We start from the raw sequence: 15973 nt of genomic DNA, 5'->3' as shown, positions 1-15973 counted from the left end.
CAATTGCGATTGATCATCTCTAAATGCGGAGACATGCGCGAACGGCAGATCATCGCAGAACGGACATGCGCAGTTATCCTTAACTGTGATAGATTATTACTAAGTGCGGAGACATGCGCCGCGCATCATATATACGCAATGTGAGTGACAGGGCATGAAGAGTATTGATTGGTGGGGATGAGATCAAAACATAATGACGTGACATGACCGGATCAGTCAGTCACGTCACTTGAGCTCAGATAGGCCGAATAATCGGCGCATAATGATGCAACGATTTTGACATCACCAACAGAGGGTATAAAAGGGAGAGCGGACCAAACGAACGGCCATTAGCCTCTGTACCTTGATAAAGTTGGTTCATCCAACGAAACGTCGGGCAGCGGAGGGCTATTCATATTTTAACTAGCAGCTTACAGTGCTTCCCTATCTATATAGTGGCATCCGCAGATTAGTGCTATAAAAGCACAATACCATCACCTAAGAAGTTACAGGGTGCCTACACACGATTCAAGCAACTACTAGCTGTGCTTTTAGATCATTATACCGGAGCTCATATATTTTAAATGACTTAATAAAATTTAGTTTTAAGGGGGGTTTCTAGTTTAGGGTTAACCCCTTGGGGGGCTACCCCTAAAGGTTGTTGTCAAATTCACTTTTAGCGCTTTACCCATCCTCACGGTAATGCATTATGGAAGGCTTTTTATAATGTTCACACTATGGAATTTCAGAAAAAAAATTCTGCTCAGAAATTCCGTTGCAGTATGCTAAATCATAGGCTTATTGTTTCAGTGGGATTCTGCTGCACTGTGTATGTGGTGGAATTTCCGCGGCTGATGCTTCCAGCACAGAAATTCTGGTGTACGCTGGAGGAATGAACCTCCTGAGTCTCCTGAACAAGTTGTTGTATCCACTTGTGCATTTACCTAGCATTCAGGCGTGCTATGGACTGATGTCCCTATTCTCTGTTTTTGTGTGTCCATTCTGGTTGGTCTCTTCTCAGAGGGGCCTTTTGCTGGCTAATGTTTTTACTGTTCATACTATGCCTCTGGAGTTTATCTATTCTGTTGTCTCTATGTTTTTAATCCCTTAAGGACCACAGGTTATTTCATTTTTGCACTTCTGATTTTTAGAAGGTGAGGTGGAAAATACGAAACTCTTTCAATTTTGCACCTGCATATGATGGCTTGTTTTTTGCGCCACCAATTGTACTTTGTAATGACATCAATAATTTCACCACAAAATCTACGACTAAACCAGAATTTTTTTTTTTATGGGGCATTATTGGAGAAAAAACTAAGTTTTGGGGGCTTCCGATTCTATGCAGTACACTTTTTGGTAAAAATGACACCATATCTTTATTCTGTAGGTCCATATGGTTACAAGGATACCTAATTGATATAGTTTTTATTTTATTTTACTACTTTTAAAAAATTTTCACCAAAATTAGCATGTTTAAAATTGTCATCTGTTGCGTATACAGGGATGTATGAGGGCTCATTTTTTTTGTGCAGTGATCTGAAGATTTTAGCAGTATCATTTTTGTTTTGATGGGACTTTTTGATCGCTTTTATAATTTTTTTTAGGGTATACAAAGTGACACAAAATACGCAATTTTTGACTTTGGATTTTTTAAGGTGTATGTACGCCATTGAATGTGCGGTTTAATTAACAATATATATTTATAGTTCGGACATTTACGCAAGCGACGGTACCACATGTTTATTTTTGTTTACATATATATATATTTTTTTTAATGGGAAAAGGGGGGGGATTCAAACTTTTATTAGGGAAAGGGTTAAATCAGTATTAACCTTTTTTTTAAACTTATTTTACACATACCCATAGAAGACTATTACATGCAATCCTTAGATAACATACACTGAACAATGCTATGCCATAGCATAGCATTGGTCAGTGTTATCTGCACTCGATTGCTCCAGCCTGCAGAGCCTGGCTGGAGCATTGAGGGACAGATCTGACGGCGAGGAGGCAGGTAAGGGCCCACCCGCTGTCCTCTCAGTAGTTTTCTCTCGTTTTAGACCTCGTGATCCACTTTGATCACGGCGTCTAAAGGGTTAATATCAGACATCAGCCTGATCGGCGATGTTTGGTATTAGCCGCGGGTCCTGGTTGCTGATAGCAACCGGGACCCACCGGGTATGAAGCACACTTCACATAATGGGAGACGGCAATGGACATAAGTATACGTCGTTAAGGGGTTAATGACTGGTAAGGGAGGGAGGGTTTGGGCATTTGTGCTTGCCCCATTTGTTGGCAATCATTTCCCCCAATTAGGGATGATCTTCAGAAGGCTGACCATCTTTTGGCTCGATGTATTCTTAGGGTCATGGGCCATTACTGTTCTTTGTTTGTTCTGTTTTCTCCTTTTCCATATAACCCTTCTTTCTCTCCTATTCTCTTTCTCTGCTTTTCCTTGTCCCTCTTCATTAACATCTATGGATACACTAGCAGTGTGCTTCTTTAACCCCTTAAGGACCAAGCCCATTTGACCTAAAGGACGAGAGCATTTTTTGCAAATCTGACCTGTGTCACTTTATGCATTAATAACTCTGGGATGCTTTTACTTAGTGTGATTCAGAGATTTGTTTTTTTGCAACACATTCTACTTTAAGATAGTGATAAGGATGACCCTTATTTTGATTACTGATCTATATTATATATATATATATATATATATAGAGATAGATAGATAGATAGATAGATAGATAGATAGATAGACGGGGTCAGTACTTTCCTCAGGGAGAGGACACCTCTTCAGGTGTAACGGAGATTCAGGTTTGGCCATTTAGCACTCCGCAGGCATTCTGGGTAGGGGAATATATATCTCCGTTACACCTGAAGAGGTGTCCTCTCCCTGAGGAAAGTACTGACCCCGTTTAAAGCCTCAGGCCTCTCACCACAGCCAAGCCAGATCACCCTGCTCTGTACTGACGAGGGGCAAAAACCCCGAAACAGCTGTCTGCAGATGGGTCGAAACTTCCCTTTTGGGGAGTAGTCTGGCTTGGCAGAACTCCCGTTCAGCTTTTTATATTCCTTAACAGGAGCTAAGCTGATACCAGGGAACACTACCTGAAAAGGTTGTGTAATGAGCTACTTTGCATATTCCCATATATATATATATATAGTAAAGTAGAAGCAGTGGCACTCCAGGCTGGTGAAATAAAGTGATGTCTTTATTTACTCCAAAGTGAGCTCACTTTGGAGTAAATAAAGACATCACTTTATTTCACCAGCCTGGAGTGCCACTGCTTCTGCTTTACTACATTATATTGGATCTCTGACCCAGATCAACAACAGTCAGGCACCCGTTCACCTTCATCGCAGGAGCGCTGCTTCCCTCCTCTACTATATATATATATATATATATATATATATACATACTAAAATAGAGATATATGCTAACATTCTGCAGAAAAACATTATTTTCCTCATGAGACATTTCAGCTTGCTAACCAAGAAGATGAAGACCTTGGAATGAGGCCAAGAGAAGCGAGATAAAGAAGGCTGAAAGTTAGAAGACAAAATATTTGAAGAGATATAGATTGTGTAGGAGTACAGAGAAATCTGGAATTTTCCAGTATGAGAGTGAGAGGGCAGCATAAGTGAACTTTGGGCAAGAGAGAAATGGATGCTTAAATATGCTAATATATACACAGACACAAAACTCAACCAATCAAAATATAACATGATGATTTTGACATGATAAATAACCTCCCCCTTTTGTCAAATGTAAAAACCAATGTACTTCCGTGTAATAAACAGAACTCTTACCCCTCCTTGGTAATTCTTACCCCTCCCTACTACCCTACTGAGAGAGTTTTATACCGACTTTTTGCCTAGTGTATATTTCTTGTGTCGACACTCAGCAGTATACAGTGGCAGTCATGCACATTTTAAAGGGGTATTCCAGGCAAAAACTTTTTTTTATATATCAACTGGCTCCGGAAAGTTAAACAGATTAGTAAATTACTTCTATTAAAAAATCTTAATCCTTCCAATAGTTATTAGCTTCTGAAGTTTTCTGTCTAACTGCTCAATGATGATGTCACGTCCCGGGAGCTGTGCATGATGGGAAAATATCCCCTTAGGAACTGCACAGCTCCCGGGACGTGACATCATCATTGAGCAGTTAGACAGAAAACAACCACTCAACTTCAGAAGCTAATAACTATTGGAAGGATTAAGATTTTTTAATATTAGTAATTTACAAATCTGTTTAACTTTCCGGAGCCAGTTGATATATATATATATAAAAAAAGTTCTGGCCTGGAATACCCCTTAAAGGCTTAAGCAAGAGCCATCCTCGACAATAGTGGTACATTTTCGGCATTACTTGCATCATTTCTTGGTGCGTTTATAAAGTCCTTATGGTGCCAGAAAAGTGGACCCCCCCCCCCCATGTGACCCCATTTTGAAAACTACCCCCCCCCCCCCTCACGGAATGTAATAAGGGATGTAGTGAACATTTACACCGCACTGGCGTTTGACAGATTTTTGAAACAGTGGGCTGTGCCAATGAAAAATTTTATTTTTGGTATTCCCGCTTGCATAATTGTCCCAACCATTAAAATAGGTTTATGATCCTAAATGGTAAGCGGCGTCAACGTAAAAAAAAATATCAAACACCAAAAATACTGATTTTTTTTAGTCACATCATATCTGAAAAAAAAAAATCATAAAGAGCGATCAAAGTCCCAAAATAAAAATGGTACCAATAAAAACTACAGATCACAGCGCAAAAAAGAGCCCTCATACACAAGAGTTATAGGGGTTCAGAAAAGGACAATTGTATGCTTACCACAATTTCATAAAATAACTAGCTTTTTTTTTTTTTTAAGAAGTACAATAATAGAAAAACTATATAAATTGGGTATCGCTTTAATTAATCGCATTGACCTACAGAATAAAGAAATAATGTCAATTGTACTTTAAAGTGCACAACATAAAAAACAAAAAAACAAAAGTGGCATAATTGTGGTGTTATTTTCAATTTCCCACCGTAAATATTTTTTGGTTGCACCGTAAATTTTATGGTAAAATGAAAGGTGTCATAAAAGTACAAGCAAGCCCTCCTATAGCTCTGTGGATAGAAAAATAAAAGTTATGGATTTTAAAACGGGAAGAGGAAAAAATGAAAAGGCAAAAATGAAAATTGGCTGTGTCCTTAAGGCCAAAATGGGTTATGTCTAGAGATGAGCAAACTTACAGTAAATTCGATTTGTCACGAACTTCTCGGCTCGGCAGTTGATTACTTTTCCTGCATAAATTAGTACAGCATTCAGGTGCTCCCGTGGGCTGGAAATGGTGGATACAGTCCTAGGAGACTCTTTCCTAGGACTGTATCCACCTTTTCCAGCCCACCGGAGCACCTGAAAGCTGAACTAACTTATGCAGGAAAAGTCAGCAACCGCCGAGCTGAGAAGTTCGTGATGAATCGAATTTACTGTAAGTTCGCTCATCTCTAGTTATGTCCTTAAGGGGTTAAATTTCCCTAGTCTGATTACCTTTAATTTTCAAATTTTTCTGTATATGGGCTCACTTTTTGTGCCATCTGTAGTTTTTAGCTGTATTTTTGCATATATGATTTTTTTAAACACTTTTTTTTTTGCACGTGAAGTGACCAAAAAGCTGCAATTTTTTTACTTTTTTTTATTTATTTTTTTAAGTTATGCCGTTCATTCACCATATGTGACTATTTACATTACAATTTAATAGTTTGGAAATTTTTGCACACGGTAATTATGACATTATCTATGTCTTTTTTTAACACTTGTTTCGTAAAATGGGGAAAAGGGGCAAGAAAATGAAGTATTTCTCGCAGAAAAGGATTGCAGTAACATGTTTTGCTATACACATGTTTATTGCCTTTGTGCTTATTGGAATTAAACCAAAAAAGGGAGGGGAAAAAGCTAATTGGACATAATGTCACACCAAACTCCAAAAATGGGCTGGACAAAATTATTGGCAACCTGATGTTCCTTTAAACTCACCTGGGGCAAGTAACGTGTGGGCAATATAAAAATCCCACTTGAAAGCAGATAAAAAGGAGAGAAGTTCACTTAGTCTTTGCATTGTGTGTCTGTGTGTGCCACACTAAGCATGGACAGCAGAAAGAGGAGAAGAGAACTGTCTGAGGACTTGAGAACCAATATTGTGGAAAAATATCAACAATCTCAAGGTTACAAGTCCATCTTCAGAGATCTAGATTTGCCTTTGTCCACAGTGCGCAACATTATCAAGAAGTTTGCAACCCATGGCACTGTAGCTAATCTCCCTGGGCATGGACGGAAGAGAAAAATTCATGAAAGGCGCCAACGCAGGATAGTCCGGATGGTAAATAAGCAGCCCCAAACAAGTTCCAAAGATGTTGAAGCTGTCCTGCAGGCTCAGGGACAAACTATCCGTTGACATTTAAATGTTATAAAACGCTATGGAGGACCCCACTGCTGACACAGACACAAAAAAGCAAGACTACATTTTGTCAAAATGAACTTGTGCAAGTCAAAATCCTTCTGGGAAAATGTCTTGTGGACAGATAAGACCAAGATCGAGCTTTTTGGTAAAGCACATTACTCTACTGTTTACCGAAAATGGAATGAGGCATACAAAGGAAAGAACACAGTACCTACAGTGAAATATGGTGAGGTTCAATGATGTTTTGGGGTTGTTTTGCTGCCTCTGGGTGCCTTGAATGTGTGCAAGGCATCATGAAATCTGAGGATTACCAACAGATTTTGGGTCGCATTGTACAGCCCAGTGTTAGAAAGCTGGGTTTGCGTCTGAGATCTTGGGTCTTCCAGCAGGAAAATGACCCCAAACATACGTCAAAAAGCACCCAGAAATGGATGGCAACAAAGCGCTGAAGAATTCTGAAGTGGCCAGCAATGAGTCCAGATCTAAATCCCATTGAACACCTGTGGAGAGATCTTACAATTGCTGTTGGGAAAAGAAGCTTATTGATGGTTATAGGAAGTGACTGATATCAGTTATTTTTTCCAAAGGGTGTGCAACCAAATATTAAGATAAGGGTGCCAATAATTTTGTCCAGACCATTTTTGGAGTTTGGTGTGACATTATGTCCAATTTACTTTTTGCCTCTCTTTTTTGGTTTAGTTTCAATACACACACAGGGAATGAACATGTGTATAGCAAAACATGTGTTACTGCAGTCCTTTTCTGTGAGAAATACTTCATTTTCTTGTACATTTCAGGGGTGCCAACATTTATGGCCATGACTGTATATATACAGTCCAAAAGTTTGGACACACCTTCTCATTCATGAGTTTTCTTTATTTTCATGATTATGAAAATTGTAGATTCACACTTAACCCCTTCATGTCCCAGCCCATTTTCATCTTCATGACCTGGGCATTTTTTGAAAATCTGACCACTGTCACTTTAAACATTAATAACTCTGGAATGCTTTTACTTATCATTCTGATTCCGAGATTGTTTTTTCGTGACATATTCTACTTTATGTTATTGGTAAAATTTCACTGATATTTGCATCCTTTCTTGGTAAAAAATCTAAAAATTTCATGGAAATTTTGAAAATTTAGCATTTTTCTAACTTTGAAAGTCTCTGCTTGAAAGGAAAATGGATATTCCAAATAAATTACATATTGATTCACATATACAATATGTCTACTTTGTGTTTGCATAAAAAAATTGACAAGTTTTTACTTTTGAAAGACACCAGAGGGCTTCAAAGTTCCGCAGCAATTTTCCAATTTTTCTCAAGATTTTCAAAATCGTAATTTTTCAGGGCCCAGTTCAGGTTGGAAGTGGATTTTAAGGGTCTTCATATTAGAAATACCCCACAAATGACCCCATTATAAAAACTACAACCCCAAAGTATTCAAAATGACATTCAGTAAGTGTTTTAACCCTTTAGGTGTTTCACAGGAATAGCAGCAAAGTGAAGGAAAAAATTCTAAATCTTCATTTTTTTACACTCGCATTTTCTTGTAGACCCAATTTTTGAATTTTTACAAGGGGTAAAAGGAGAGAAATCACCCTAAAATTTGTAACCCAATTTCTCTCGAGTAAGGAAATACCTCATATGCGTATGTAAAGTGTTCGGCGGGCGCAGTAGAGGGCTCAGAAGGAAAGGAGCGACAATGGGATTTTGGAGAGTGAGTTTTTCTGAAAGGGTTTTTGGGGGGCATGTCCCATTTAGGAAGCCCCTATGGTGCCAGAACAGTGGACCCCCCCCCCACATGTGACCCCATTTTGGAAACTATACCCCTCATGGAATTTAATAAGGGGTGCAGTGAGCATTTACACCCCACTGGCGTTTGACAGATATTTGAAACAGTGGACTTTGCAAATCAAAAATTTTATTTTTCATTTTCACAGACCACTGTTCCAAAAATCTGTCATACACCAGTGGGGTGTAAATGCTCACTGCACCCCTTATTACATTCCGTGAGGGGTGTAGTTTCCAAAATGGGGTCACATATGGATATTTATTGTTTTGCGTTTGTCAGAACTGCTGTAACAATCGGCCACCCCTGTGCAAATCGCCTCAAATGTACATGGTGCACTCTCCCTTCTGGGCCTTGTTGTGCGCCCCCAGAGCACTTTGCGCCCACATATGGGGTCTCTCCGTAGTCGGCAGAAATTGCATTACAAAATTTAGAGGGTCTTTTTTCCCTTTTACCTCTTGTGAAAATGAAAAGTATAGGGCAACACCAGCATGTCAGTGTAAAAAATTAATTTTTTTACACTAACATGCTGGTGTAGACCCCAACTTCACCTTTTCATAAGGGGTTAAAGAAGAAAAAGCCCCCCAAAATTTGTAAGGCAATTTCTCCCAAGTACGGCGATACCCCATGTGTGTCCCAAAACTGTTGCCCTGAAATACGACAGGGCTCCAAAGTAAGAGAGCGCCATGCGCATTTGAGGCCTGAATTAGGGATTTGCATAGGGGTGGACATAGGGGTATTCTATGCCAATGATTCCCAAACAGGGTGCCTCCAGCTGTTGCAAAACTCCCAGCATGCCTGGACAGTCAATGGCTATCCGGCAATACTGGGAGTTATTATTTTGCAACAGCTGGAGGCTCTGTTTTGGAAACAGTAGCGTACCAGACGTTTTTCATTTTTTGGGGGAGGGGGGGTTGTGTAGGGATGTGTGTATATGTAGTGTTTTTTTACTTTTTATTTTAGGTTAGTGTTAGTGTAGTGTTTTTAGAGTACAGTCACATGGGCAGAGGTTCACAGCAAGTTTGCCGCTGGAAGTTTGAGCTGCAGCGCAAAATTTGCGCCATCTCAAACTTGCAGCACTCACTGTAAACCTCCGCCCATGTGAGTGTACCCTGTACATTCACATTGGGGGGAGGGGGCAAACATCCAGCTGTTGCAAACTACGAACATGCCCTTTGGCTGTCCGTGCATGCTGGGAGTTGTAGTTTTGCAACAGCTGGAGGAACACTGGTTTGGAAACACTAAGTTAAGCAATAAACTTTCAAGTGTTTTGCAACCAAACTTAGTGTTTCCAAACCAGTGTGCCTCCAGCTGTTGCAAAACTAAAACTCCCAGCATGCATGGTCTGTCAGTGCATGCTGGGAGTTATAGTTTTGCAACAATTGCAACAGCTGGAGACACTGAGGTAGGAAACGGACAATGTTTCCCAACTAGTGTGTCTCCAGTTGTTGCAAAACTACAACTCCCAGCATGCCCAGACATGCTGGAAGTTGTAGTTCGGCAATATCTGAAGGATCGGATGTTGCCGAACTACAACTTCCAGCATGTTTGGGCAGTCTGGGCATGCTGGGAGTTGTAGTTTTGCAACATCTGGAGGTCCACAGTTTGGAGACTACTATATAATGGTCTCCAATCTGTGCTCTTCCAGATGTTAGAGAACTACAACTCCCAGCATGCCTGGACAGACTGAGCATGCTGAGATTTGTAGTTTTGCAACATCTGGAAGAGCACAGATTGGAGACCATTATACAGTGGTCTCCAAACTGAGGACCTCCAGATGTTGCAAAACTACAACTCCCAGCATGCCCAGAAAGCCAAAGGCTGTCTGGGCATGCTGGGAGTTGCAGTTTTGAAACTCCCAGAGGCAGCAGTGAGATCGCTTTACGGCGATCTCACTGCTGCCAATGAAGATGCCGCACTGCTGCCGGAAACTCACCTCCGGGACGCAGCGCCGCCGGGACCGCATGGAGGACGCAGCTCGGGACACCGCTCGGACGGGTAAGTGACGCCAGGGGACGGGTCAGGGACACTTAGCAGAGCGGTGTCGGGACTCACACACCGCGCTGCTAAGTGTTCTGATAGCGAAACGCTGCTATCAGCTATTCAAATTTGACCAGCTGATAGCAGCGATCGCTGGGGGGGGGGGGGGGGGGGGGGGGGGTTGGGGGTGGATGAAACCCCCCGTGGTCGCATGGTAAGATGGCTGGCTGCGAGTAGCGGCAAAAATGTTCATGACGTACCTGTATGTCATAGGTCGGGAAGGGGTTAAGGCATCAACACTATGAATTAACACATGTGGAATTATATACATAAAAAAAAGTGTGAAAATATAAAATATTCTAGGTTCTAGCCACCTTTTGCTTTGATTACTGCTTTGCACACTCTTGGCATTCTCTTGATGAGCTTCAAGAGGTAGTAACCTGAAATGGTCTTCCAACAGTGTTGAAGGAGTTCCCAGAGATGCTTAGCACTTGTTGGCCCTTTTTCCTTCACTCTGCGGTCCAGCTCACCCCAAACCATCTTGATTGTGTTCAGGTCCGGTGACTGTGGAGGCCAGGTCATCTGGCGCAGCACCCCACCACTCTCCTTCTTGGTCAAATAGCCCTTACACAGCCTGGAGGTGTGTTTGGGGTCATTGTCCTGTTGAAAAATAAATGATGGTCCAACTAAACGCAAACCGGATGGAATTGCATGCCGCTGCAAGATGCTGTGGTAGCCATGCTGGTTCAGTGTGCCTTCAATTTTGAATAAATCCCCAACAGTGTCACCAGCAAAGCACCCCCACACCATCACACCTCCTCCTCCACACCAGCATGCCTGTGAAGTGAAAACCATTTCAGGTGACTACCCCTTGAATCTCAACAAGAGAATGCCAAGAGTGTGCAAAGCAGTAATCAAAGCAAAAGGTGGCTACTTTGAAGAACCTAGAATATGACATATTTTCAGTTGTTTCACACTTTTTTGTTATGTCTATAATTCCACGTGTTAATTCATAGTTTTAATGCCTTCAATGTGAATCTACAATTTTCATAGTCATAAAAATAAAGAAAACTCTGAATGAGAAGGTGTGTCCAAACTTGGTCTGTACTGTGTATATATATTGTAAGGATTCCTCCTTGGGGATTAGCTCTGGGATCGTTCTGGTCACTTGCCACGGGACACGTTCCTCACAATAACACCACAGTTCAGCATACAAGTCTGGCTCCTCCCTCGCCACCATTATTTCCACAGGTTGCAGGTAAAACTAAACAAACAGGAACAAAATAAAGTCCTAGACCATTTGGTCACTGACTACACATATCAGCATGCCCTGACTACGAACTGGTGATCTACCCTCAGCCAGTTAAACATATGACTCCTGCAACCTGTTACTCACAGTTCACACCACTTCTTGGACCACTCGCAGCGCCTTCTGCGTGTTACCTAAACAGGGTCCGTGTGTCTCACCCTCTAACAGCCAGCATACTGTTTCCAAGGGAGAGCCCAGATTATTCTGTTTCTCTTACTTTTAAGGACCCTTCCCCTTTCTGCTGCCTCATTGATTAGTCCACAGGTGGAGATTTCTGCAGGATCAGTGTGGGAAATGCACCCTTTCCTTGCCACACTGTCACAATATATATCTTTTTTACTATGTCTGCCATTACCAGTCATGCACAAAGTGATCTCAGCTCCAGTGGTTGCTTTATGTACAGGACTTACATAAATGTACATCCTCGTGCGTTAAGTACCAGGGCGTACATTTATGTCCATTAAGGAGTTAAACACTGTTGCATTACTGGATATCTAATGAAGGGACTTAAATTAAGAATTTCAAAAGCTTAAAGGGGTATTCCAGCCATAGACATCTTATCCCCTATGCAAAGGATAGGGGATAAGAGGTCTGATCGCGGTGAGCCTGCTGCTGGTGAACATCAACGTCCGGTAGTACAACCATAGAGGCAGCTAAAACACGAAACCTGTATATTGGCGCTTCACCAAGACTAGGTTGGGTACAAGTTGAATTTATTAACTTAACCCCTTAAGGATGCAGCTCATTTTCACCTTAAGGACGGAGCCACTTTTTGCAATTCTGACCACTGTCACTTTATGCATTAATAACTCTAAGGCTGGGTTCACACTACGGTTTGTCATTACGGTTCCCTTATACAGCTGGGAGGAAGGGTGGGCGGGGCTTAATCGCGGCACCCGCACTCAGCCGTATTCGGGAACCGTAGCTAATGTATGTCTATGAGCCGACCGGAGTGAACTGCAGCCTCCGGTCGGCTGCTTTTTCGGCAGTATGCGGTTTCCCGACCGCAGGCAAAAACGTGGTCGACCTCGTGACATATTCTACTTTATTTTAGTGGTAAATTTTCGTTATTTGCATCATTTCATGGTGAAAAATCCCAAAATGTCATGAAAATTTAGCATTTTTCTAACTTTGAAACTCTCTGCTTGTAAGGAAAATGGATATATAAATAAATTTTATATTGATTCACAAATACAATATGTCTACTTTATGTTGGCATCATAAAATGGACATATTTTTACTTTTTGAAAACATTAGAGGGCTTCAAAGTATAGCAGCAATTTTCCGAATTTTCATGAAAATTGCAAAATCTGAAGGGACAGATGTTACAGAACTAAAACTCCCAGCATGCCTGCGCAGCACATTTGTAGATGTTCATTACCATTGGTTGCCTTCTAGGGAATCATAGAGACAGCTAAAAGACTAAACCTGCATATTGGCGCTTCAATAAGAATTGGATCAGTGTAAAAATTTATTTGAAACGTTGCATTTGGATCCTGGTCCAGGATCGAAACGCGTCATTTTAACCTGTTCAGGACGCAGGGTGTATACATACGCCCTGCATCCCGAGTCCTTAAGGACGTATGGATACTCCCGTGGGAATTCCAGTCCCAGACGCTAACGGACCAGGATGGACCCCCCTAGACCAGGATGGGGGGGGGGGGGTCCATCCTGGTCCGCTAGCGGCTGGGACCAGAATTCCCACGGGAGTATCCATACGCCCTACGTCCTTAAGGACTCGGGATGCAGGGCGTATATATACACCCTGCGTCCTGAACAGGTTAAAACGACGCGTTTCAATCCTGGACCAGGATCCAAATGCAACGTTTCAAATACATTTTTACACTGATCCTATTCTTATTGAACCGCCAATATGCAGGTTTAGTCTTTTAGCTGTCTCTATGATTCCCTAGAAGGCAACCAATGGTAGTGAACATCTACAAATGTGCTTAGATCATTAGTAACAAAGCAGCAATTTTAAAAGGAAAATAGGCAAAGGAAAGTATTAGATAGCTTTATTGTTAATAAGAATAGTATGAAATAAAGCTTGTATAGTTAGAGTGAATGAATACTAACAACAGAGTATGCCCATTAGCCTCCACTATGTATGTCTTTTTTGTGTTATTAATCCCTCAATAGCACAAGCACCTGTCCGGTTCATTCATAAAACACATTGTTAGGGCTCAAGCACAAACTGCTTCGGAATAGAGCCATCCACTGAAAACAACAACACAGATATCCAATAATCCAACAAGCACTCTAAAATCGCTTTTATAAAAAACTGAACAGAAAGCCTGAACACTAGCAAATACACTGCCCTTTGTTGATAACAGCCGATTGTGATGGCATAGAGACCCCAAGACCATGGCAGAGACCCCAGTATTGGGAAGGTGTTGTCCAACCCTGCAAAACCCTTTAGAAATAGGTCTGTCAATATATATTATTACAATTCATACACATAACATTCTATGGAAAGTGTGTCCAATAAATATACAATGTAAATAATAAAAACAACACATAAATACATGGTGTGAAGAGAGGGAAAAGGGCATAAATGAGGCAGGAGGCAGGGTCTTTTCGTTTTTTTTTTTTTTATTGTAACAAAACATTATGCACAAACATTTTCAGCATGGCAGTTGGATACTTAAATAGAAATGGGTTTTTAAGACAAAGTAATATAAAAAAGAAACATGACTGCACTTCACTTTGGTCTTGATCTACCAAGTGGAGAACAAATGCTATGTTCTTACGCCCTTTGTGGTTTCAGCTTTTCAGGAATTTGTGAATCCTACGAACAGCTGTTTCCTCCAGCATGTGATTCCATTTGACAACAGTAAATTAAATTATTGCTTGCAGTCGTAGGAATTGAGAGATAGGATGGTGGTGGGGTTTCTAATTTATTTTCTCTTCTCAATATGAAGGCCACCATTATTATAAGGGAATCATATGCTCTATAGACTTCCTTGTACCACAAGCTGGTGCTTACATGAAATGGAAACTAAGTTGCACCCCACAGCAACCAGAAGATCCTGGTACCATCAACATCTATTGGACTGCTTAGGAAGACAACTGGTTTTATTAACTTCATGTGCAGAATTTTATTAACCCTTTCAAAGTGACTGGCTGTATTAGTAGTTTGTATGTCCAGTCTTAATGATTTCCCTCGAGTGGGCCTCCCCAAGTTAATACTTAGCAATGGGGTTTACATCCAGGTGGATGGAGATATTCTTTCCATTTTGGAAAACGCTGCCATTAGATGAAGGTCACCGTCTTGACAATATAGATCTCCCTGAATTCACTTGAAGTTTTCAGATCTTTCAATTAGAAATTTGCTAGAGGACCATAGATTGAGGATTTCCAAGTAGTAGTGGTGCAAGCCTAAGTAATGCTCTCACTGGCATCTTGAGGTCCCGGAACTTCAAAAGGAGCTCAGAAAAACTATTCCTTCCTATAGGAAAAACATGGATGCTTTACTTAATGCTGCCTGAATAAACATACTTTATCCCTCTCACAATTTCACTCTCACTCTATCACTCTTTTGCCATAGTTAAAGGGGTTATCCAGGAAAAAACTATTTTTTTTATATATCAACTAGCTCCAGAAAGTTAAACAGATTTGTAAATTACTTCTATTAAAAAATCGTAATCCTTTCAGTACTTATGAGCTTCTGAAGTTGAGTTGTTCTTTTCTGTCTAAGTGCTCTCTGATGACACGTGTCTCGGGAACTGCCCAGTTTAGAAGCAAATCCCCATAGTAAACCTCTTCTAAACTGGGCGGTTCCCGAGACACGTGTCATCAGAGAGCACTTAGACAGAAATTTTTATAGAAGTAATTTACAAATCTGTTTAACTTTCTGGAGCCAGTTGATATATAAAAAAAAGTTTTTTCCTGGATAACCCCTTTAAAAGGTGAACTCTGGTGAATTTCGTGCTTTCCGATTTGGTGACGTGATGTCACACGGCCGCACTGATGCCCCAGCAGCTGATTGGATGACATGGAACAGAGCTCCGTGATTCCAATGACAGTGAGTAACATAAGAGAAGGATTCATTTTTTTTTTTTTTTAACTTCCCTCTCCTTGAACAGATCTTACTTGGGATTGATTCAACAGAGTACCTCTTTAAAGGGGTATTCCGGCCAAAGACATCTTATCCCTTTATCCGCATTCTATGCCGAGCTGCTGCTTCAGTCTATGAAACCTCTGTGTTTCCGGGACTGGAGACGTGATGTCACGTCACTCCCCCTCCATTCATGTCTATGGGAGGGGGCATGACGGCCGTCACACCCCCTCCCACAGACATGAATGGAGGGGGCATGGCATGACATCTCCAGTCCTGGAAACACAGAGGTTTCCAAGACTGGAGTAGCAGGCGGTCATAGAGATCGTGGGGAGTCTCAGCGGCGGGCCTCCCGCGATCAGAAATCTTATCCCCCTATCCTTTGGATAGGGGATAAGA

General features: G+C 41.2%; 1 protein-coding gene across 1 annotated transcript in view; it reads right to left on the bottom strand.

Annotated features, from left to right (window-relative positions):
- Positions 1-14097: 14097 nt before the first annotated feature.
- The window catches only part of ANAPC1 (anaphase promoting complex subunit 1), a 142581-nt gene continuing 140705 nt past the window's right edge, over positions 14098-15973 (bottom strand). The window contains exon 47 of the mRNA XM_056567206.1: positions 14098-14965. Coding sequence (XP_056423181.1) covers positions 14850-14965 — 116 coding nt within the window. The 3' untranslated portion in view covers positions 14098-14849. The remainder of the gene's footprint in view (positions 14966-15973) is intronic.

Source organism: Hyla sarda, chromosome 3, assembly GCF_029499605.1.
Source record: "Hyla sarda isolate aHylSar1 chromosome 3, aHylSar1.hap1, whole genome shotgun sequence".
Lineage (NCBI taxonomy): Eukaryota > Metazoa > Chordata > Amphibia > Anura > Hylidae > Hyla > Hyla sarda.
This window is presented reverse-complemented; position numbering and strand designations above follow the sequence as displayed.